General features: G+C 40.0%; 1 protein-coding gene and 1 long non-coding RNA gene across 2 annotated transcripts; one reads left to right on the top strand and one right to left on the bottom strand.

Annotated features, from left to right (window-relative positions):
• On the bottom strand, positions 1-22,809 carry rras2 (RAS related 2). The gene is made up of 6 exons (XM_088370400.1): positions 22,417-22,809; positions 4,884-4,971; positions 4,663-4,765; positions 3,248-3,356; positions 1,849-1,967; positions 1-1,141 (listed from the first exon to the last, which is right to left on the bottom strand). The coding sequence occupies exons 1-6, from the start codon at positions 22,516-22,518 to the stop codon at positions 1,054-1,056; spliced, it is 609 nt and encodes a 202-aa protein (XP_088226526.1). The 5' UTR covers positions 22,519-22,809; the 3' UTR covers positions 1-1,053.
• On the top strand, positions 13,747-15,740 carry LOC148400518 (uncharacterized). The gene is made up of 2 exons (XR_015857405.1): positions 13,747-13,844; positions 14,850-15,740. It is a non-coding gene; the product is annotated as an uncharacterized LOC148400518 (long non-coding RNA).
• Positions 22,810-23,227: the final 418 nt, after the last annotated feature.

The raw sequence follows: 23,227 nt of genomic DNA, 5'->3' as shown, positions 1-23,227 counted from the left end.
TCATTTTATACATCTCTGATTTTACTTAAACATTTATTTTCACTTTACAGGGACTTTAAAAGTTATGTTCATAAACTCAACAAAGTGGTGACATTTTTTGCTTTGACGTTAGTGGTCAAATCTAGACATATGGCTTCTGACGTCAAGGACATGTGACCTCTCATTTTAATCATGTTGACTAAACTACCACCTGGAAAGAAGAATGGGATGGCAGGATCTTACTACCGATAAGACTTCAGGGTGTAGACTGCCTTTTGCGCGATGTCAGCTGGGTTAAGCTCCAGCACCACCCGCGACCCTGTACAGGATAAGCAGTGTTCAAAATGGATGGATGAACTTCAGACATTCTATATTTGGCAATTGAGATGGAAGCAGAAGCCACAAAAAATAAAAAATAAAGAATCTAAAAGTTGTATCACTGTTGCTTTAAGGGCTTGTCTCAGCATCATTTATATATACATCATTAAATTGTCACTTTCATATATGCAAAACCAACCCTCACACACTGTACTGTGGTGATTTAATAGTCATTAGAAATACACTTTAAAAAATCACGAAAAATCTCACATTTGTACAGTAGCAGATTAGCACATGGGAGAAAGATGGCACAACATACACAAAGCTTTCATAAAATAATCTCTTTGTTCTGTCAGACACTTGAAAGGAACTTGTTAACATTCCGTATATATTTGTTTGTTTCATTCATTCTCGGCAGCAAGTACAAATCACTACAAGGCAAGAGAAGTCCTTCCGAGTACAAAACATGAATTGGTCAGGCTGATTTAGAAGGCAATGTTTAGTCATGCCAATCGGGCTATGGTTGAAGGTAGAGTGGTGTTTTGTTTTAATTTTGGCATTGTCACTCGTTCATAGTCACGTTTTGGGCACAGCGACCCCGAGTCCAAGTATCCGAAAGATGGGGAGCGGAGCTGTCTGGTGTCATGCAACGTGGTGGAGAAGGCAGCGGTCAGTCATCCACGCCGGGATGTGATGTCAGGCAGAGTGGGCGGGGCAATTGAGAGTAGCTGCGTAAGTTACAGTGATAAGGCTAACTCAGACGATCACACAATGGCACCCGCTCTTGTCTTTCTCTTTTCTTGTCGGTTCTGGCGACGGTGGACATTCCTGTTCTTGGAACTTCCTGGAGGTTTGGATAAAGCAGAGAAAATGCACTTTCATTTATTAGACGTTAATAGAAGATTAGAAGCATAGATAGAAGTCATGCACATTGTTTTTCTATCAAAGGCTTTGGATCATTTTTTTCGCAACCAGTACATGTTTTGGATACATTACTGATCTTTTTCCTAGGATGCACAGTTACCATTTTTTCCAACCCGAATACAAATAAACGTACTTACATTTGAGTACTCGCTGGGATCATGTGCCGATACTTAATGATGTCATTATGGAATTCTGATAGTAACACCTTGTCCTGACATCTATCATAACATCCAACAGTTTTGACACAAATTTCACTTAGCCTGTGACACTGGGCATTTGTCTTCTAAAATAAAACTGTGGGAGGACTGCTCAAGTCATGAATCATCACACAATTGCTTTCTTCTCGTAACTCTGGAATGTTTTGAAATTGTGGTGCAGTTTCGTTTTTATGAAGAGTGTTCCTGTATGTATCATTCGCATGTGGCGCAACAGTTGACATCACTCCCACTTGGAAACTAGTATGTGTCAGGTTGGTGAAGTGCTTTTGGTATTGTAGTATCGGGGCATTTTTGCAAAAAATGAGTGCAGATGTTGGCATTGATCACGATATTGATGTTGGTGCATCTTGAGTTGTTTCTGATAACAATAAAATGAAATGTGCCCATTCTTTCCAGATCATGCACCTACCTTATTACTCTAACCAGCTCGTGGAAAGCCTGGTCGACGTTCATACGGATTTTGGCTGAAGCCTCCATGTAGGTGACCTTCAACTGTCTGGCCAACTGCTGGCCCTCTTCTTGAGTTACCTGATGGAGACAGAAAGAGGTAAATAAAAAAACGAGCCCAAAACACAAAATATTTATATTGTTATGTAATGGCAAAAGAGGTGTGTTACTATTATTTTGAAATTATTGCAGATATTATCAGTATATAAATTATACAATTTTCAGGTTATAGGCATTTTTCTTAACTGCACTTAACTATCACTTTAGTTAACTGCACTTATATTTGAGGTTTGCTTGAAAGTGAGCTGTGGCTGTAAAGCTCCGCTCCACCATGCGAGGGAGCTGTCGACTCACTGAATTGCTGTGTACCAACACCCTGAAAATTCTCGATTTCAGCACACTTTTCTCTCTCCATCTATTCTTCCCTCCTGACATTAATTTTTTTCTCCAGCTGCTCTTTTATGCTGACATCCTGTCTGTTAACAGCTAGCTGCAGCTGCGAAGCTCGTTTCCATGTCAAATATGCAGATTCAAAAAATGTTTAGAGAGAGAGAGGTTATAAATCAAGAAGGAAATATAATTAAAAAATAAATGTCTTTGCATACAAATGAAATGTATTACTGATTTCTAGTTGTACTAAGTTCATCTTGTTTTTCCTTTTTAATCACTTCACTGGTTTCTTTTATATCAAACATTATTTTAGGTGCATTACCTGACATGTTTCGGCGGTTTCTTCCGCCTTCATCAGAGTGTCACCGATGTGGTTGTGACGCGTCTTTATCAGCTGATGGATCGTCTTTATCAGCTGATGGATCCATCAGCTGATAAAGATGCGTCATAACCACATCGGTGACAATCTGATGAAGGCGGAAGAAACTGCCGAAACATGTCAGGTAATGCACCTAAAATAATTTGTTTGATATAAAAGAAACCAGTGAAGTGATTGCTGATTTCTACTTGGATAGATATTTATGTTTACTTTTGTTGGGTACTTGTGATTGTTATTGTTGGCTCTATGGATCTAGTCTATGTGGATTCATAATGATAGTATGTATTTGTAAGAGTATCGATTATTTCATATTATCCATATGTAATGGTTCATTATTATCTTTATTATCATAACTAGTTTAGAATTATTTTTACCTTGAATGATAAATAGAGATTCATGGTTTGGGAGTAAATTAGTTCCTTTGAGAATGGCATTAGGGATGCTTTGTCAAATTTTAGGTTATTATTGTTTTATTATTGTTTTTGTCCTTTCTTCATGTTCAAAATAAACCTTCATTAATGTGAATGGTGCTGATCGCATCATATTATTTCATCAGATGTTTACGCAGCAGAGATATGCATGTTGGACTTACTTGTCTCTGCAGCTCCAGATCGGCTTTATTCCCTACAAGGATCATTGGGAATTCATCTCTGTCTTTGACTCGCAGAATTTGTCTTTGGAATTTGTAGATTTCTTCGAAGCTGTGAAAACACACATGGTGTGTTAAGTGGTAATGTGTCAGTGCAAATGGATGACAAGATGCTTTTCCAGAGACACATGTACTCATTAACATATGAACTGTACATGTGCACCTGCTTGACATCACTGAGGAAATCCACCCACACAGCCTTACATCAATTATATGTTAGCATACAGCTAGCGGATTTTTGTTGGAGGAAATGACACGGTGTGGTCATAAGATATACAATGTTGAATTGTTTTGTTTTATGTGACAATTTTACAGTAAGCTTAAACTAGGAAGGGCATCAAGGCACTTGAAGCAAGCACACTGTTTTTTGGAAAACTCTGAGAGTCTTTGTTTCCTCAAAGTGATGTTATCTGCCAGTTTTCAGAAGAGATGCAATGCAATATTTTAAAAATGGGGTTTTTAAATTAATGGAATGTGTTGAAAGCATTTGACAGCGGTAAAACCATTTTTAACACTTTTATACAGTCTCGCTATATCACACATACTGTATAAAGTGGTGGGTCTGGAATATATCACCTGCGATAAATGGCAGGTTATGGTGTAATAATATCAAATAAATAAATAAAATAGACCATAAACCCAGGATGGCATTCCAGAAATTAAAACACAGAGAAGTTACACCTAGCAAATCTGGAAAGACTTGACTGGGATAAATGGAGTAAGGAACGACTGTTTACACCATAAATACTGAAGGAGCTGTGGGTGGTTGGGGGCTGGCGCTTTTCAGCTGAGTAGGAACACAAAGACATTGGCTTGTATCAATTCATACCACACCTATACACCTGTAAAATGGGTGAGGGAAAATGTCAACATCTCAAGGTAATTTTTTCGCAGGAAATCGTATTAAAGCCTGGTTAACGCGACAAGATTTTTAAACTGTCGGTCGACTCCCAAACTATGAGGTACCTCACACATTGAACCGATGATCCTGCTGTGTGAACTGGGCTTAATTCGCTCAAGATATCATTATGCACAGTCTAATGATTAGAGTTACATTATGTACAACAATGAGAGTGGGTCAAGCTGTTTTGTTCAGCTGGTAACTCATTCATTGCTGGCCGTTTACAAAGCAGAGTTTCCCTATGTGTCAAAATGTTTCATATCATTTTGACTCATCTTTCAAGGCCCACGGAATATTGCATTCTATACCAATATAAGCAGCATAGAACCAAGCCCCAATAAAGCGTACTCTTCAGCTAGTAAAATGGTGTAAGTGTGAAGAGCAAACAGACATGAACACACACAAAGAAAGAAAAGAGGCAAGCACACACTCGTTCGTGAACACAACTGTCACTCACCTTCCTCTGTCAGTGACCGAGAAGACGAGAAGGAAACCCTCCCCTGTCCTCATGTATTGTTCTCTCATGGCTCCAAACTCTTCCTGTCCAGCCGTGTCTAAAACTACACAGACAGACATTTCGATATCGAGTACACTAATATCAAGTCCAATAGATTCTATTATGTGTATTGGATTAGTGTGCAAAGCAAATACAGATGTGGATTAACAAGGTGTACTTACTGTCCAGTCTGGCTGCCCTTTCATCAATCACACACTGCTTGGTGTAAGAGTCCTCAATTGTGGGGTCATAGTCTGTGACAAAGTAGGACTGCAAGTCAAACAGAAAAAGAAAAAAAAAATACAGTCAATATATTTGACATGGGCCAATCACAACTCGTGACGTGTATAGTGATTGTTTAATCGAGCAGTTTGACAACTTTTGCATCAAAAGCCACAAAAAAATTGTCAAAATCATAAAATATTGTCCCATGTTGTTTTCCCAGGTGCTAAGATGTTTCAGCACAAGTTTGAAATCAATTGGGTTGACCGTCTACAACAAAGGTGCAAACATGACCCAACAGATCAAATATTTTGTACATGTGTATTGCAACTTTAAAACATCTATTTTTTTTTCATGAGGCACGATGTGTACAAAATTTGGTGGTAAGCTTTTCATTTGTTGGATCAAGAAAATGTTAACAACACTTTTCTAACCAGAGTAAGAATTTGAATGGTGGTCTGTGAAGAATAGTGTAATGTTTATTTGTACTAGAAGGCAAGTAATAAAACAAAGCTGCTAGTAGAGTGAAAAACACAACAAGGTAGAAGTGACTGATAACTATTCAGCACAATGCTCCTTCCCTATAATACAAAGCATCAGCTCTGATGTGAACCTACAGTGACCCAAGAGGAAAGCTATGACAGAACCTTCATTATTATCAAGAGATCATTTTGCCAATAGCCATCTTACTTCCTAACAGTAATATGTTTGCATATCATGAGACGCAGTGGCTCAGCTGATGAAGATTGTATGCTATCGCCACTACTTCTTTTGCAGCTTTGCTTTTTTACCAAAAGAAAATCCATTCACCGAGCTATAAAAATGGCTCAGGGTTTTGCGTTTGACTTTTTTTGCGTTATTCAGACAACTTTAGAATACAGTGGTGACTCAAGATAGTGTGATTTGAATTTGTTCCGTGACAATGCTGGTAGCTGAAAACACTCGTATCTCAAATTATGTTTTCCCATTGAAAACAATGGAAATGCCGTTAATCTGTTCGAGCAGCTCAGTGGTTTTAAACAACTAAATCAGTTCCCATCAACAAATCTTTTTCTGGATCCAATTCTGGTGAGTTTACTTTTTTACTTAAATATAGAAATGAAGCTAGCTTTTAAGATAATGTATAATTTTCATTACCTGTAATATTTTCTTTTTTCACTTCACTCAGCTTAGGCTGTTGCACTTCTCTCCTGACACCGCAAAATGTTAATAAAAATAAAGGGAAAAAAAGTTGATAAATTTAGATGAAGGTTAAACTAAGGAATGTTCAAATACATTTGTTAAAGTAGAAAATGATAAAATGGTAAATGGACTGCAAGTGCTTTATTAGTACTATATATCCATCCATTATCTGAACTACTCTATTGAAAACTATTATACTGTATATGACTAGAAATATGACTACAGTCGTATATGGTGAGGAAAATAATAACTTTAGGTGATATCTTATGAAACATTTTCATAGACATTCAAAATGTCTGTGCTTTTGGGTCAGGGGAACAGAATTTTTTGCTATCAAACAATCAGCCAACCACCCCGTGGTCTTTTTTGTTGTTGCTTGAAAGAGTGACCTGCCTTTATCATCAAAGTGCAGGTAAACACACGTTTTTCTCTCAGCCAGCCATCGCTTAAGTTCCGACCAGCTGGTTATAATACACTATTGTTGTGTAGCTTGTGTTTATTTCTTATTATGTACATATTCTCAATGGTTGTTGTTTTCATTCTGCATAGTCTTTGCTGCTCACCCACAGCTGCTTGTTGCAGACAAAGCACGTCATCTTTTTTCACTCTCTGCAGCATGCAAGTACTGTATGAAGGCCCAAGTTGCATCCATTCACCACTGTTCAATAATTCATCAGTATTTCTGTGTCCAACACTATGCTTCATTGCACCAATCTCCCACGTGCCTTCAGATGACCAAACCGAAACTGAGTGAAAGCGACAGAGGAAAAAAAAAAATGCAGCTTGTGTTTTTCCTCTTCCATTGTCTACCTCGGCTTGCCGTCAACCTCTTATTCCTAGTTCTGTCAATGTCGGACAGAAGTTGGGCACACCACACTCCTCTAGCTCACCCTGCAGTTCGGCCTGGACAACTGTCAACAGTGCCATACAAAAGGTGGCTGCAACATGATTCAGAAGATCTACCAGTAACTGCTGAGTAATGCAAGGCTGAGTCATGTCCAGTAAAATCACCTGTGATAGCTTCATAGATGACAACATCAGAAGCAACCAGTAAGCAAGTAAAATATGAGTCAGTCAATGACCCTACACATAATGACTGCAAGCAATGACTTAATGACACAAAGAGGCCGACACGTTCCAAGGATTCAGATTTGTGTGGAAACGCTGAACAGCTGTCATGAGGACCAATCATGTTCAAAATAGAAAATAGATATACATATATAAATAGACAACTTTCCTTCCCTCAAGCAGAAACCACAATATAGCGATTGTAATGTAATTATTTGTGGTGTCTCAGTCTGAACACTAGGGGACATTATGTGAAAGGAGTACATAGACGTCCATTATCGGCATATACCAGGGGTGTCAAACAAATTTTTTTTGCGGCCCGCATTGCAGTGATAGCTTCTTTCGGAGGGCCATTACGACTGTCAACCCAAATAAATATATGAGCACTTCATATTATATACAGTAAAAGCTACAAAACAAACTGACAAATAACTCGTTTTCAAATCAGACAAGTAAAAACTGGTCAAATATTTTTAAAAAAAGATATTAAAAGTGAAGACAATTTGCAATTCTAGTACTGACACACGAATTTGATGCAGAATTTATCTTCGTGGGCCACATACAATGATGTGGCGGGCCGTATGGGCCCCGGGCCTTGAGTTTGACACCTGTGGCATATACTATACTGACTGGTACCTGTAAGGCTGCTTCCACACTTTACATTGAACCGCATCAGAATCGCCAAAGGGACATTTTGCAATTTGCATAAACTTTACTAAGCCTCTTAAGTTAACAGCAACAACTTTCTATAACATGTCTTGTAGTTTTGAATGAATTTAAACGGCCAATGCTGATGTCAACATCATGGGTATTTTTCCTCAGGTCCACTGGAATTGTTAACGTGGTGGATATTCATCTCTATTTGGCAGTGTAGTAGAATCAAGATGTTTTATTAGATCAACATGTATACTGGATAGGTTTGCCCCTGCAAGAAGCAGTTTCAATCTTAGTTTCAAGGTGGCAGCTTTGCAGGAAGGAAACTCCACCTCTGCAGCAGGCCAAGTGGGGGTGATGTCACAGACGACATGTTCTGGGACCCCGCCTACCTTCCGAAGTCCAAACCTGTCACTCAGTTCCCGTCCTGCATTCCAGCGCCCCCACCCACCCCCCGCCTTCACAAACACACAACACATGCGGCTATTCAAGTGATGCAGTGTGATTGTTAATATTATGTCATTAGGGTGTGTTTTTATAAAGTGCATTTCTTTAGTGTGCTGAGTTTCCTCATTAAAACACATACAAATGGCAAAAGTATTTAAAAAAAAAAAAAGACTGACTTCACCATTTATTTCTTGGTGTTGTTGATGCAGTACAAAATCAGGAAATGTTCCTGATCCAAGTAAGAACGAAAAAATGAATTAAGGTTTCCACCACTTACCATAGTGAGAGCTACAAAGTTGACAATTACCACAAAATAACAACTGTACAGCATCTTGCAGCTTTTTTGAATCTGTTTGTTACTGGTCGGGTTTGTTTTTCTCAAGTGCCAGAGTCACAACATGAAGCAATAAATCCTGTCTGTTAAAACTGTTGGTTGCCAGCCTCGGGGAGTGCAAGACGGGGTGATACGTGTAGGCGTGTAATCAGTACCATGCTTGCACTATGTACCCACTTCCTCTCCATCAAAACAGCTTTACAGACACTAAATATAGATCTTTTCCATCTCGGTCCTTATCCCAATTTCTTCTTGTTTGGTTGGTGTTGCTGGGTTGACTGAACCAATCAAGATGCACTAACTCAAAAACGTCAACACATTTGAAAGTGACATGCCCACCAATTATGAAATTTGCTGACGACCATTTTATTCACGACGAGAATGAGACGATGATAAGCAACAGCTAATTGTGGCTCTTTGTTGACCAATTATTTTGATGACAAAATGAGAATGCACAAAAATGTTAGTGGGTTTTCTGTTCTGTCAGACATTCAACCGAACTGACTAAACTTGACGTTGAAATCAAGTTGCAAAGAACAATGTAGCCTTAAATTGTGTGCAAAAGCTCTGAACATGTTCTAAATGCACAGTTTCTTTTCAGCCCTCCTGCCTCAAGACACATCACAAGTCTCTCTTCCCAAGATGGAAAATGCTAGAACATATTGCAACTGCAGGTCAGCAGTCAGCACTTAAGGATTTTCTCTGATGTCGCCACTTTGCGAAGGTCGCAAGTCCTGTACCTCATCATCACTCAACCTCTACGCCTGTGGGTCCTTCATGACCCTCGTTTTGTGCACTGCGTGAATAAGCATGAACGCAAAAAGATGCACAAGCATCACCTTAATGGAGTCGTGGGTGTGGAAATGAGCTCAGACTGAGAGTGGTTTGCCTGATGCTGACAAAAAGCAAGTGTTACAAAATTTCCAAGAAAGACAAACAACCAAGAAAAAATTATACATTAAGAAAGAAGACATAGTAATTTCCAGATCTTCAGATGCACTTTCAGTAGCTCAGAGGAAAATGGATACAAACTACTCTGGAAAGAAAATCAAGTCAAGATATAACGATTCTGTGAGACACCTTAACAAAAAGGGAAAAATCTAGATTAAAAAAAAAAAAAAAAAAAAAAACAGATAAGAGATTAAAAAAAAAAATTGGTGAATTTTGTCCAGCTGATTATTGATTGGCATAAGCAATGCATTGATAATTGTGTCATTGTGTCTTCGGACAAGAGCTGAGAAGAAAATGACATCAGTTATGTGAAGATATGACACAGCTTTTACCAGCAGGTTTCGTCACCTTAGTACAACAAGGGATCAGAGGCAGGAGTTTAGAGCATTCATGAGGATTCTAACAAGGCAAGAAATATAAAATAAGGAAAAAAAATTCCCCCGCATGAGTAAAGGCTATTTTATCAAATGCCCATCCTTAAAATACAAGCTTAGCCTGTTGCAAATGAAAGTTATCCATAAACAATTCACTGTGCCATTTGGTGTAGAACACCATCTATAACGGTTAAACATATTATCATGGTGACAAGTTCTTCACATGTGCTTTGAGTTTCACACCACTTAATGATGAATTTGTGTGAGCAGTACTGCGAGTACTTGAAGTGGAACTGGGGTGGTCAAAGAGTGAAAATGAAAGGACTGTGGAGGCTCGGCACGACATAGAAAGGGAGAGCAAGAGAACAAGTAGGGGAGGGGACCGGCTTTAACTTCCGCTGGAAAGGCCCACTTTTCCCATGAGCTCATGCAAAATAGAAAGGTCACTTATTCAATACGCATGGAGAGAAAGGGAGCACACAATGTGTCTGCTGGCTCAAAGAGCCGCTGGGGAACATTTTGTTATAAGTGGGGGGACAGCCCACACTGCTGGAGAAAATAAAGCTATGATTGACCTGGATGAAGGATCACAAGGCACGTTCGCCATCCAACCGTCAGTGGATATTTACAGCGGGAAACCTTAGCGTGATGTGCAACTCAATGAACCCGAGCACGTAACTGATAAGCTCTCGTGCGTCTAATGTGCAGATCAATATCCACTCGCTTTATTCACTGCCTTGTCCTTAGATGACGGCAAGTCAATACTTGGCTCTATTAAACTAAAGCAAATGACTGAATACTTAGCAGTAACATTATTGTACATAGTAGTTATGTATTGTATGCTGACACACTTTTGTAAAGCAAGTTTACTGACCGCATCAAGATCACTCTGTGATTCATACACAAGCGTACTTTTTCTGCCATTTTGTTGAGCATATTACTTATGCATATGGAAAGTGTGGAGGTAGAAGAGAAGAAAGTGCAGGATAAACGTCCCATCAAGCGAGCCAACCGATGGTTGTCGACCCCCCGTTCTCCTCTGACCTCTGGCATTAAGACTTCAATCGTGCAGCTAAATATCAGCCTGTGCTGCAATCTGAACACTTTTGAACCCCCACAAACGTGCAAAATCAAAGAGGTGACATTTAAAGGCTCTTTTCCTACCGGGTCGCTGGTCTCAAAGCGGCACTTTACATTGGTCACGGCAAACAATTTCTTTATGGACGGGATTTTACAGAAATAACAATTGGAGACCTACATTAACCCACCAGAGGGTTACAAACTGATTAGAGAGAAGGGCACAAAGACTCAAAACTATGTGAACAACCTTATTGTTCTAGTTGATCATGTGAAATCACTTAAGTTCTCCGTGTAACCCCAACCCCATGTCCAATTATCAATGCACTTTACACAAAATGTTTTCTTCGTGCAGCCTGTGTACAAGAATATAAATGTGCACGTTCTATTCTGGGGCCTGGTTCTTTTGCAGCAGCAGAAGCAGTGTTTGTGAGCACAGGGAACCGATTGTCCTGATCTCAAACAGCAACAGTGCACAAAATCACCAAATACAAATCTATAGCCTCTTTAATTTGAAACAGTTCCATCGGAGCCGTAACGCGCGACAGAGAGCAGCAAGCTGTTCCTACACAAAATATTCCTGCAATTCTTCCTGCACAGTGACACAGCAACCCACGATCAGATAGAGCAGTTCGAGTAAAAGCCTCTGGTGTCATTTGTAATAACCTCGAAAGAAGGCATAAATCTCTGGTCCTACGTCAAAGGCTTTTAGTTTTACAAATGTGAATATGAATGGAGGAAAATATGCAGAGGAAGTGTCGAGGTAAACATTCCAACAAAATGCTCAAAGAGGGAGGAAAATGAATGATGGTTAACAAGCAACAGCTATTCACTGACAAGTGGGCCAAATTATCCAAATCTGAGCAATGTAAGTGAAGCAACCATTACCTGTAGCTGGCAGAATATTTCTGTACATCTCTTCAATGGAATGGTAAAGTATTTGATCTATATGCATGTTTCCCTTCAAGCACAGCTGCTGTGTCTCATTTCTACCCACATGCATCTTGCTACACTTTCATTCCGAGCATGGCTTAGCATGACAAAGGATTCATATCGAAAACACAGCAGTGCTACGGCTCAGGTTTAAAGAAAGGCTCGTTGCCCCTAACATACATTCAATAGCCATAACACATCGAGAATGTTGATCCAAAGCAAGAGCTTTATCAAATGAAGATTACAGGTTGCAGCAGTGTTGTGTCATACGGAGAGGTGTTTTTATTTTTTGTTGGTAATGATATCATGCTTGAAAATTCTATTATAAAAGATTTAATTGGACTGGTTCATGAGAAAAGCTGGCAAACAGAAAATAGAATCAAAATGCAACATATATGATGTGACCATATTAGGCAATTACTAAAATAATCCCATTCCCAGGGATGAGTAGAATGACAATCAGATTCATCATGTTATATGAGTCATAAAAGTTCAAATTGATGAACCATAGAAGTGAATGAAAAGTACATTCCAAATGGAAAAAAAAAATGCCAAAGGGGAGCAAACAGCACACAGAAAAGAAGGAAAACCCATTGAGACTGACTAGTGCTGGCATGTTCCTGGCTGGTGTGGTATCTAGTTAGCAAGCCAGCTGAGGTCTGCATTGCACAAAACTGGCAAGTCGGAAGCTCAAAAGCAGTAAACCAAGAAAAGTACAATATGATGCCTTTCAGATGTCAGAATTCCAACAAAAAATGATCTGCCAAAGCTGAAGCAAAATATATGTGCATGAGATGAAACTTTGTAAGTGGATGTTACAGCTATAACAAGTTGTTTGGTTTAAAAAGAAGGACGAGAAGACTGCTGACCGTCTTAAACTGGGCTTTCCACAAAGTTCATTTTCGTTCGGCATGGTATGCTTTGGATCACATTAACCCGTGATCAGGCTTGTGTTTCCACTGCAAAGCATGGAGGAAATCGCAGCATCAGCTGTGTAAATACAATGACATCATTCTATACTTGCAAGACAGCCTATAATCCATGAAATAGTAATCTAGCAAATCAAATAAACTTGACACAGTATAAACTGTGTACTGTACTAGTCTTTCAATCCGCCTCGCACGGAAATGTAGGACTCTTCAGTGGAAACAATGAAATGTGAAGCATTTTGAACTGAACCAACACTTGGTATGGTAAAAATAAGGCTAAATTGACGTCAAAAACACATGTACTAGTTGATCCCGGTTGTCATCCATGTTTTGAGTTTGCCAGGAATGCTTTGAGGTTGGACCTCTTAAGCGCCAAGCGGGATATTTCCGACTTCCCAGAAGTGTAGAATGCAGCCTAAGTCCTGAAAAGTTCCAACATTAGCAAGCCTTTACAACCACATGTGCCACAAGCAAGTGCCTTTTTCTGGTGTGGTCTTGGCTTTTAATGGCACGCTTCAGAACAAGGGTGTCTAAACATTTTCTTCCAAGGGCTGCATACAGGAAAAATCAAGGATGCACAATACTGGCAAGTCGGAAGCTTAAAAGCACGTTGAATTGAATCAATGTTCAAACCGATCCATCGATGTACATAGGTGACCTTATGTCATCGCTGTTCGGCGGAAGCCTTTAAAGTCCAAATATGGTCAAGTTCTTTTTTTTTTTTCACAAATCAATACAAATGGTCCGTCTTCACCTCGTCTGTGATTTTTACACAATAGAAGCCAATTTAAAGCGGTGAACTTGAAAACAAATAAACACTGCCACTATGAATGCAACTTATGTTTGAGACCTGTTGCAAAATTACTTCCGTTTCCTCGTTTTGCAAAGACTGGGAGGCCGGTGCCTCGGCCGAGGAGTCGTCTTTGTCGGACACGTTTGAACGAGGGAGCGCACTGAGGTGTACTGACAGAGGTAAGGTGCCGTTTCATTAACATCGACTTAATACACAGGGTTAGTCGCCTCATTCTTTTCGGATTTATTGCATCACTCGTGGGTTAAGACCTTCAAGAAAGCATTTCTTTGGGACAGTCATTCGCTTTGTGGTGTTTTCATTTCAATTTTTTTTTAACTTCCTGTTAAGTTGTCATTTTGACAGCTCGGGGTTTCCGCCCGACAGCGACGATATATTTGTTGTAAAGCAGCCTTGTGATAATATAAAAAGATTTATCAGAATTTCCGGGTAGTCTCAGCCCTGGATTCCACGAAAATAGACGCGCCCCTGTTCTGAGCAGTAGCAAAATCACTCTCCACTTAAAGAACCACAACAAGAGCAGTATGTGTTAACGTTGCAAAATGAGGAACGAACAATCACGAGTTGCGTTTTTGGCTGCGGTAACCGACTTATCCTTTTCCAAGGACGTAATGATTAGACATGTTGTTACTATCGTGATTTGCGACTGGATGGAAATTTGGAAAACGCTGAAGTGAAGGATGAGAACAAGTTGGTTTTGTTACCCAAAATTTAGATGTCTGATAATCATCATGTCAGCACGATGACTGTGCTGTCTGCACGCAAGTCGGGCAGCCAATTGCTTTAAACCAGTATCACCAGCAGCCTGGTTACAAGAGGACCGCTTTTGGTTCTACATACCAGACGAAAGGCTAAACAGGTGTTTAGTTAACATGCAGTGGCGCGTGCCAATCGACAGTTTTACCTTGTGTTTTCCGGCACCGACTGTTGCTGTGGTCACACAAGCGCGTACAGTTGCTGCACCTTTTAGATCAGAATGTCACGAGACAGCTGTTTTAGTGACTCAAGCAAGTCAAATGTTTACAGTGGTGCCACACACACTGTTTTGTCTATCAGCAGGCTAACTAACACAAGGTAGGATGAACTTGAAAGAAAATTTCCGCAACGCCTGTGTCTTTCTCTGTTTTCTAATACGTTTGAACACTTTTCTGATTACTTCCCCTAAGGATCCAGATCACTTGTGGCCTTTGTTAACGGTACATTTGGACAATGAGTCATGCTGTAGCGTCACCTGTTGAGAAGCTGCATGATCCCAGGCCACACCTCCCCTGATGGACAGCAGGTGTCCCACAGTCCACTTGGACACTTTGTGCATGAGACAACGCCAAATGTCCACCAGCTGTCTGGCAGCCAGCCCAACACCAGGCATCGACAAGAAGCACCGGTTATTTTAATGTTTCGTTTTGTCTTGTACTTGTAGATTGCCTTATTTGCTAGAAGACAAGGTTGACTCGTAATTGATTTATCTATGCCCATTCTAAGTTCTTATATTATTACTAAGGAAATATGCTGGCCAAAGGGGCTGTGAACAGCATCGAGGATGACATCAGAGCAATCAGATCGGGTGCTTGCTACGTAAGTGTTATCTTCTGGTAAAGCAATGACATCATTGCCACATTTCTGTCACTTCATCTTTGATTCCAATGAAAGAAAATAATTCCAAGACAAGACCAAGAAAAATAGTAGGTCAACTATCTAATGTAGCCATACTTTGTTATTGACAATCACTATGTGTTGCTTATTCACATTAGATAAGCTGGGTTTTTTTTGGTTTGTTTTTTGTGCATAGAATTATGTGACAGATGGGCAGGGCATAAGGACTTGGCTGGCATGCTAATAGCAAAAAATATACGCGAATATAAGTGTCGGGCATTAAAATGTATGAGGGGGCTGCAAAAAAAAAAAAAAAAAATGGTCGCCACAACAAAAAAGCAAACAAAAAATATGGCTCACCCTGAATAATTTCATATTCCATATTATAGTTAGTTTATCGTTTATCTAAATTATCAAAGTTGTAAATTAGAATATAATGGTATAAATAAGTAGATATACTTGCATCCCTATTGAAAAAAAAATTGTTGGACTGATGCTTTGTTCCGATGCATTGTGGTTTGCTCGGATACTTTCTAAGTTAAAAAGAAAGCGAACTGGGAGAAACCAACCATTTACAACAACTGATTTGGACTAGGGAAAGAAAAATATAGGTGTGAAAGCCGCCTGAGAATACTGATGAACATACAGTAGGCTTTGGTTATGAGAAGCCCTGTGCATACACTTTGAGCGTTCCATTTTGTAATTGGTGGGGGTGAGAAGCTAAAATAAGCAACATGTCATTTTCCCATCGCCGGAGTTGTTGCAACTGTGCAAAGGCTGTGAGATGTGCGACCTGATACTGTTGCCAGTTATTCTGAAACAGACACACGGAACAATTGCCAAAACAACACAAAGCAACTCGCCGCCTCATCGGTTTGCCTGACTCTGAGGCTCAGTGACCGGAAAGCAAGGTAGCACTACATATTTGAGCACTACTAGTTTATATACTGTGGAAAACAGTGTTGACTGAGATTGTTGGAACTAAATGTTGATATAATATTGTGATGATATTTTGCCGACAATACAATGTAGAGCAATTACACTGATATATACCACTGGATATATAAAATTAAATACGTAAATACGTATGTACTGTAAATGACAAATATTTGTGGACCAAGTCCTTCTGACACATATGATGATTCACCAATGTGTCAAATGGCCACAGCGCCAACTACTGGCCAGGTTTTATTCAATGTCAAATTATTTTTGCCTAAGTATCAGTGGCTGGTATCGGCCCCCTTCAAGAAAAGCGATACATTGTAATTTGGATGGTATTGGCCCAATACCGATACCTGGCATCGGTAATGCCCATCAGTAATGAACAGAATTCTTTCACATGACAAACGTAAAAAAAAGGCACTCAATTTTAGCATGGACAAAAATGATGCAAAATGAGCAATTACAAGAACAATCCATTTTTAATTATCTGTACAAGTTCACCTAATGGTGTACTCATAGACTATAGGTTGAATAATACAAGTCTGTTTGTATTGTAGCATGGACAGAGTGGCATTTTCCCCTGGATATTCATTAGTTTCTCATTATCTCGCAGTAAAAGGAGCGACCAGCTAGTCTCTTGAGTGTTACCAGATGGGTGGGTGTGTCTTTACAGATCCTGAACTCCCTTTTAGCGTGTGCATTCCTTTGGTATGCTGCATGGCATTTTGCCAGGTTCAAGTATATTACCTCAGTAAAAGGAATGTTTTTAATGTATTTAAGGACTCCAAAAGTAACCTAAGTAGAGCCATTCACCCAAAATTCATGAGTATGCATTAAAATATTCATAGAAGTTCACAGCTTGGGTTAAAATCCATCATGGTTGGTACCAGCACACATTAACACCAAATGATAAATCTGCTCAGTGCATTCCGATCACAAGATGTAAGCTTATATGTAGCTTCTTAATATCCAGCAAGCATCAAGGCACATTTAAACGTGATGCATGGCATCAGGCTGAAACAACTCTGATCAGCTCTACAGTCGGATTCAACTGAGGCTGAAACAGAATACTGCAATCAATGGGGAATTGGGCAATTATAATTGAGGTCATTGATCATTAACCATGATTGCAGTTGTTTGACGGTTTATCTTGGGCTTATTTTTTTGCATCACAAAAAATGGCATTTTAACGGGAGGGTGTAGACTTTTTTATATCAAATGCATATGGTTATTGTTGAGTTGCAATAACTAAATGTTTACGACCGGTACACGAGTCCCTTTCAATATATCGTACGCCTTGATCGCCTTTCGACTTATTACTAAGGTGCCATTTCTCTGAAAATAATTTGTAGTTATTGAGTGAACAGCTCGGATCTTAACAGTGTTTTCTGGACCCAAGGGAACAGGAATTTGAATGGTACAATTTAAGAGTTCAATCAACAATTCCTGGAAATTTAAGCCTTAAAAGGCAGATAGGTTCATGTGACTTTCACAAGATTTGCTAACATCTTACGTCACTTTAGCTCAGTGTGTGTTTTCCCTTTTTCTCTTCTGTGTTTTTTTATAATGCAACTCCAAAAGGGTGTCACTCGTGGCAAAAAGGGATATTAACCTTAGAACCAGCAATAGAACTTAGGGCAGTGGTTTTTAACCTGGGTTCGGTCGAACCCTAGGGGTTCGGTGAGTCGGTCTCAGGGGTTCAGCAAAGCCTCCACTGAGGAGGTCCGAACAAACCTGATTTATTGTGTAAATTCTGATTTGCCAGTATGTAATTTGTTGTGAGTTCATGCATTGTGTTGATTTTGTTATTTGAACAAGGGGATGTTCATGCACGGCTTATTTTGTGCACCAGTAAAAAACATCGATGTCTTGAATTTCAAAAAAATAATTTTATTTTTCACTAAAGAGGGGTTCGGTGAATGCACATATGAAACTGGTGGGGTTCGGTACCTCCAACAAGGTTAAGAACCACTGACTTAGAGCAAGATGAAAAAATGATCTCACTGATCACTACAATCAGAGCAAAACAAGACCAGCAATTAAATTAAATTACGTACACAAACTTGCAGAGTGGATACCATGTTAAAAATCTTTAACATCATCTATAAATAAAAGACTATATACGTTGTATAAAATGCTTGTGGAAGACTATCCTTTGTCAAGAGGTGTGTGGATTTCTCCTGAGAACATTTCTTGGATAAAAGCAACCGAGTGACACTGACACCCACTCACACAACACACACTACCCCACATGCAGTCTTCAATGTGAGTCACACTTTCCCGTACTTCGAGGCTTCCTCTCTCGAATTAAACAGCATTGTGCTCTACGTTTGTCAGATGACTCAGTGATGTGTCATCCCGCTGCTATCTCAGCTTGAGACAACCGCTTGGCATCCGGGTGGCCACCGCTCTATAGCTTTGAGCGACATCCTCTTTTATGCACTAACTCGCCCCCAAATCCCTGCCTCAGCACTATGTCTCTGTTTTTTTCTTTCTTTCTCTGACTGGCTGGGGCGTGGCATCCAAGCACTCTAAAGTATTAGTAATCGTATTTACTTTTCATATCACATTCAGATATTATATCCAGATCCAGACTTATTACATTTGTTCCACCATTAAATTAACTTACGCTGCACATTGAGGAGTTCCTTCGGCATTGTATTTAATTGTGCATCAGTGGCAATTTTGCGGTCTACATATTGTATCTGCAGGTGGCAGTGTGAGAATAGAAGAAAGCAGAGTGGCCGTGTGTATAGTGAACGAGACGAAGTGACCGTTTGAACGGTTAAGGCGATGGACTGCCAATCCATTGTGCTTTGCATTCACGGGGGTCGAGTCCCATCCTCATTCATGTTTAACTTTGTCGTATAGTATCAACAGGTACAGCAAATATTTTAATGTCAAGTACTTGGCTCATACTGCGTTTTATAAGTACAATGAATATTGCATAACTGTATGAAGCACAATGCCAATGAGGCATGAAACAGGCGAATGTCAAGTGACACATTTCACAACTGATGATGGGTGAGCGTCTGCTTTTTTATAACTCATTCGCTGCTGTTTGCCTATTATTCGAGGTCATTTTAAGATAATAGTACACATAGAATATTGTCAGTATTTTTGTCATTTTCTCTCTCTGTTCTATTCACTTTGAAAACAGGATAGGCAACTTTGAACAAATCATGAAAATGAATACTGAACATGTATTACGTACTCCATATTTTTGGCAAAACAAACACTCTGCCAAAACTCCAACACGCACACCCACCCACACCCATACATGTTCCATTGATTCAGGAAGCAGGTCAGATTTTTCCACCCAAATTGAGGAGGTCCTAGGTGTACGTGCAGCAACAGTGGAGTGACTTCCTTTGCCAAAGGGCCAAATTCCACATGGTCCATGACCATTAACATCAACCCATCCAGACTGGCCCAGACCCCTCCCACCTCCCACCCGAACTCTCTGCGCAGTTCTTGGGGAAAGCCTCGCTTTCACAAGCAGCTGTTAGGTCTTCTCCCCTGGCACGAGAGCTCGGAAGAGGTTGTACGCTTCCTCATGCTGTCAACATCTCCTTGTCGCTCACTTTTACAGCGTCGTTTACACCAGAGGAACACGAGGGCGGATGAACTGATCCCAAACCTTATGGCAGTCATACTCTGTTGTCTGTTTACTTCTCAATTTATATCATGGGAGAAATCTTTGAGCAATAGTGACAGGCCTTTTTTTAGTTATACTGATAGAATAAGTGTGACAATAACCATGACAATAGCACTTGAAGTCAAATGCCCCAATCGGTTTGAAATGAAAACATTAGTTTTAAAAAGTTGCACCAAACTTTAGCCAAACTTTCTTAATAGACATTCTTGGCCAACATATCTAATTCAAGTGAAATATGGGACTCCCTTGTATATTCATGAGATATTTTTTACCCAATCATCTGTTATTTGAAAAAAGAAAACAAACAAAAAAAGAGACACCTTTACTACAGTCTGACTTGAGGTGTGTTACAATCAGCTCGTGCTAACTTTTACATTGCTCTTTAAAAACTCCCTACGTGTGGGGCGGCAGGGTCAGTGGGCTACATCAAGAATCTGGGCCACAGCTATCTGATCCCTTTTTACTTGGTATGCAGTTAATGAGCTTTTTGAACCCTCATTAGACACAACTCCCCCTCACACCAACACACATTCACCACAAGCTTTTCACCCCCACTCTGAAACGTGTGCCAGCCCGCCATTGTGTCTTACACCGTGGAGACATGCAGCTGCCTTTAGTCTCGTCTCTTGGAAGCAAGAGCCAGGCCTCAGTTATACAGTTACACAGGACACACACACACATACACACGTATACACACACACACACTGCAAAGGGCAAAGTTGTCATATTGTGTGTTTTGTAAATGGGGGTAACAAAACGGCAACGATGAGGGCAAGGAAGGTCGAAGCAAGGCCGCTTAAGTCTGCAAAGTGTTGGAATGCAATCAACAGCTTACATCTTTAACACAAATGTGACATTTAGTAAGTGCTTGATGGAAAGTTCTGTCTATTATCATTGGAGAGGTGGGTGGTCTCTAAGACCAATAGGGGGTCCATGCTATGTTGCATTTTGTGGAAGTCACCTGAAATCAAATGCTAATCTTTTCTTGGAGACTTTGTGTTGCTGTTCCTGCTTACTTGCAATCAGTCGAGCAAGACAAATTTGCCCCTCATGTGTGCTTGAGCATATTTCTCATGTGATGTAGCTGTAGACTTATTTCTTCTCTTAATGCTGGTATGATGTTCTTATGGTGTGTGGGGTGGGGGCAAAAGGCAACAAGAGGTCAGCTTTGCTCCGACATTGAGTGTTGTTGGTTCACCTATACTGGAGGTTGAAAGCAGCAGTGATATAAATCAGAATCGACTGGAGGATGAAACAAACTCTTTAAATCAGTGCTAGGAATTACAAACATAAATAACTGCATGTAGAAAAGTTCACTATCTGTGCTTTGAGTGAAGTTTTCTGATGACTTTTATCCTCTACATTCGAAAACAGATAAGAGATGCACTTATTCAACCTCAGACGATCACGACACCACATGAAAAAGACGTAAATAGAGAAAGGTCAAGTTGACATGGAGGAAGGTGAGCCCAGGAACATTAAGAAGGACAGCAACAGATTCAGAGAAGCAATGGCCTTATTTAAGTGATTTTTTTTTATGTTGTCAGTGAATATGTTGTCTTAAAATAAAAAACAAAAAACATGAGCTTTTGCTGATAAATAAAGAGCAATCTGATCTGAAAAAAATACATAAGCATAGTTTGTTTCGGTTGTTATTGCAGGCGAATTTAACATACTTTGTAAATCAGTTGACAAAGTTGTACAAGGTATAGCAACAGTAGCGTGTCCAGCAGTTTTTTTTTCAGAGTTTTTCCTACAATGTATCAAATGATCAAAATAGGTATTGAATGAAAAATGGCAATGTCTGGGGGGGAGTGGCTCCGAAGAATTAAGACATCTTTTCGATGTTTGCACGGAACAAACTACACTCTTGATGACAAATTAACCTTGGTGTGAAAAAGCAGTTTTTTAATCCCAATGTGCCAAACAAAGTTATCATTTTGTGTGTTTTTTTTAAGGAATGTAAAAAATGAATGAGATTTCTATTCATGTGACTAGGGAAATGTATTTGATATGAGGGCAATTAAATAAATTTGTAAACTGAGGTACCAATTAATTGTAAGTTAATTAGGCATTATTTTAAGTTATTGTTCCCGTTGTATCAATCATTGACTATTACTCTTCTACTTGAGTGCAATTCGGAGTCAATACTTTTATCCTCCAATAAGGGAGTTTCTGGTTCTTCCAGTCTTATTGCCGCACAAGAATCTTGACTTGTGCATAAGTACAGCCAGCGTGTGGAGTACTTTACTACTTTTGCCACCTCTGCTTCAAATCAACTTCCCCTTTTCGTCTAACTAGCGAAGTGCAAAGTAGCCGGGGATGTCCCAGGCGTCGACAATTTTGATCTGACAGCCATGCCTTTGAAAAATAAGCTTTGGAATTTCTGCAAATAAACAAGCCCTCGCTAAGTTGCTGCAGGCCTCTGCAAAGTAGAGGCGGAAAAAACAAACCCCCGCCGGTGCCAGCTTCACGGGGCTCCGTCCGGCCTCATTCCGTGTTTTGGGCACCCAAAGCGAAGGGAGTGCAGCCTCACTGACCTGAATAAATTGGATCGTCAGGGCCGATTTGCCCACCCCGCCGCCTCCGACCACGACCAACCGGTACTTCTCCTGCACCGAGCCGTCCTTCCAGCCTGCCATCGAGGACACTTCGCCGCCACCGCCTTCGCCTCACCAAGCCCCACTTTTCTCCTCTTCAACCGGGGAGGCCTTACGCAGTCTGGAGAGAGAGCGGCAGCTCCCACAGAAAGATGCCGAAACAGGCTCGTCGGTGGCGAGGAGGAGCACAGAGTAGTCCCGCAGGTCGCTACGGGCGCCGGTCCATACGTGTGATCGTGTTTGAAGCTCGACCACACTACCTGACTGCCTGTCTCAGCCTGCGACGCTCACCAAGATGTGGAGACCGGAGAAGTGATCGTCAGCCGGTGAAGTACCCGCGTCTATCGATAGGGGGCTCCCCGCGTGCATGTAATTGCACACGCGCCCACACGCACACGCGAAAGATACAACTGCATGCATTGGTGGCACAGCTTACGCTGTCCTCTACCAATAATAATAATAATAATAATAATAATAATAATAATAATAATAATAATAATAATAATAATAATAATAATAATAATAATAATAATAATAAAATAATTGAAATTCCATTCATCAATTCCAGCTCTGCTAAAACACTACATTTTATGTGTTTTTTGTTATTAAAAATAAAAATACAAAATGTAAATGAAGTAAATAAAGTAACATGCATACCATATATAACATGCAACACGCACTGGCACTCAAGCTAAAGCATAACTGTACTTATTATGTCCAAGTTTCCTAACTTTCTGGAAAGGTGAGGTGC

The sequence above is a fragment of the Syngnathus floridae genome, chromosome 3, assembly GCF_059516105.1.
Source record: "Syngnathus floridae isolate MCC-2025c chromosome 3, RoL_Sflo_1.0, whole genome shotgun sequence".
Taxonomy (NCBI): Eukaryota; Metazoa; Chordata; class Actinopteri; order Syngnathiformes; family Syngnathidae; genus Syngnathus; species Syngnathus floridae.
Note: the sequence above shows the minus strand (reverse complement) of the source record. Positions and strands in the feature narration are given on the sequence as shown.

Bases quoted from the DNA above. Each gene is read 5' to 3' on its own strand.
- rras2 (XM_088370400.1), bottom strand. From the start codon at position 22,518: ATGGCAGGCTGGAAGGACGGCTCGGTGCAGGAGAAGTACCGGTTGGTC. The intron at 4,766-4,883 runs GTAAGTACACCT...CTGTCTGTGTAG, and splicing joins AAGGGCAGCCAGACTGGACA to TTTTAGACACGGCTGGACAG. The intron at 1,968-3,247 runs GTAAGTCCAACA...TGTCTCCATCAG, and splicing joins ATCTGGAGCTGCAGAGACAA to GTAACTCAAGAAGAGGGCCA.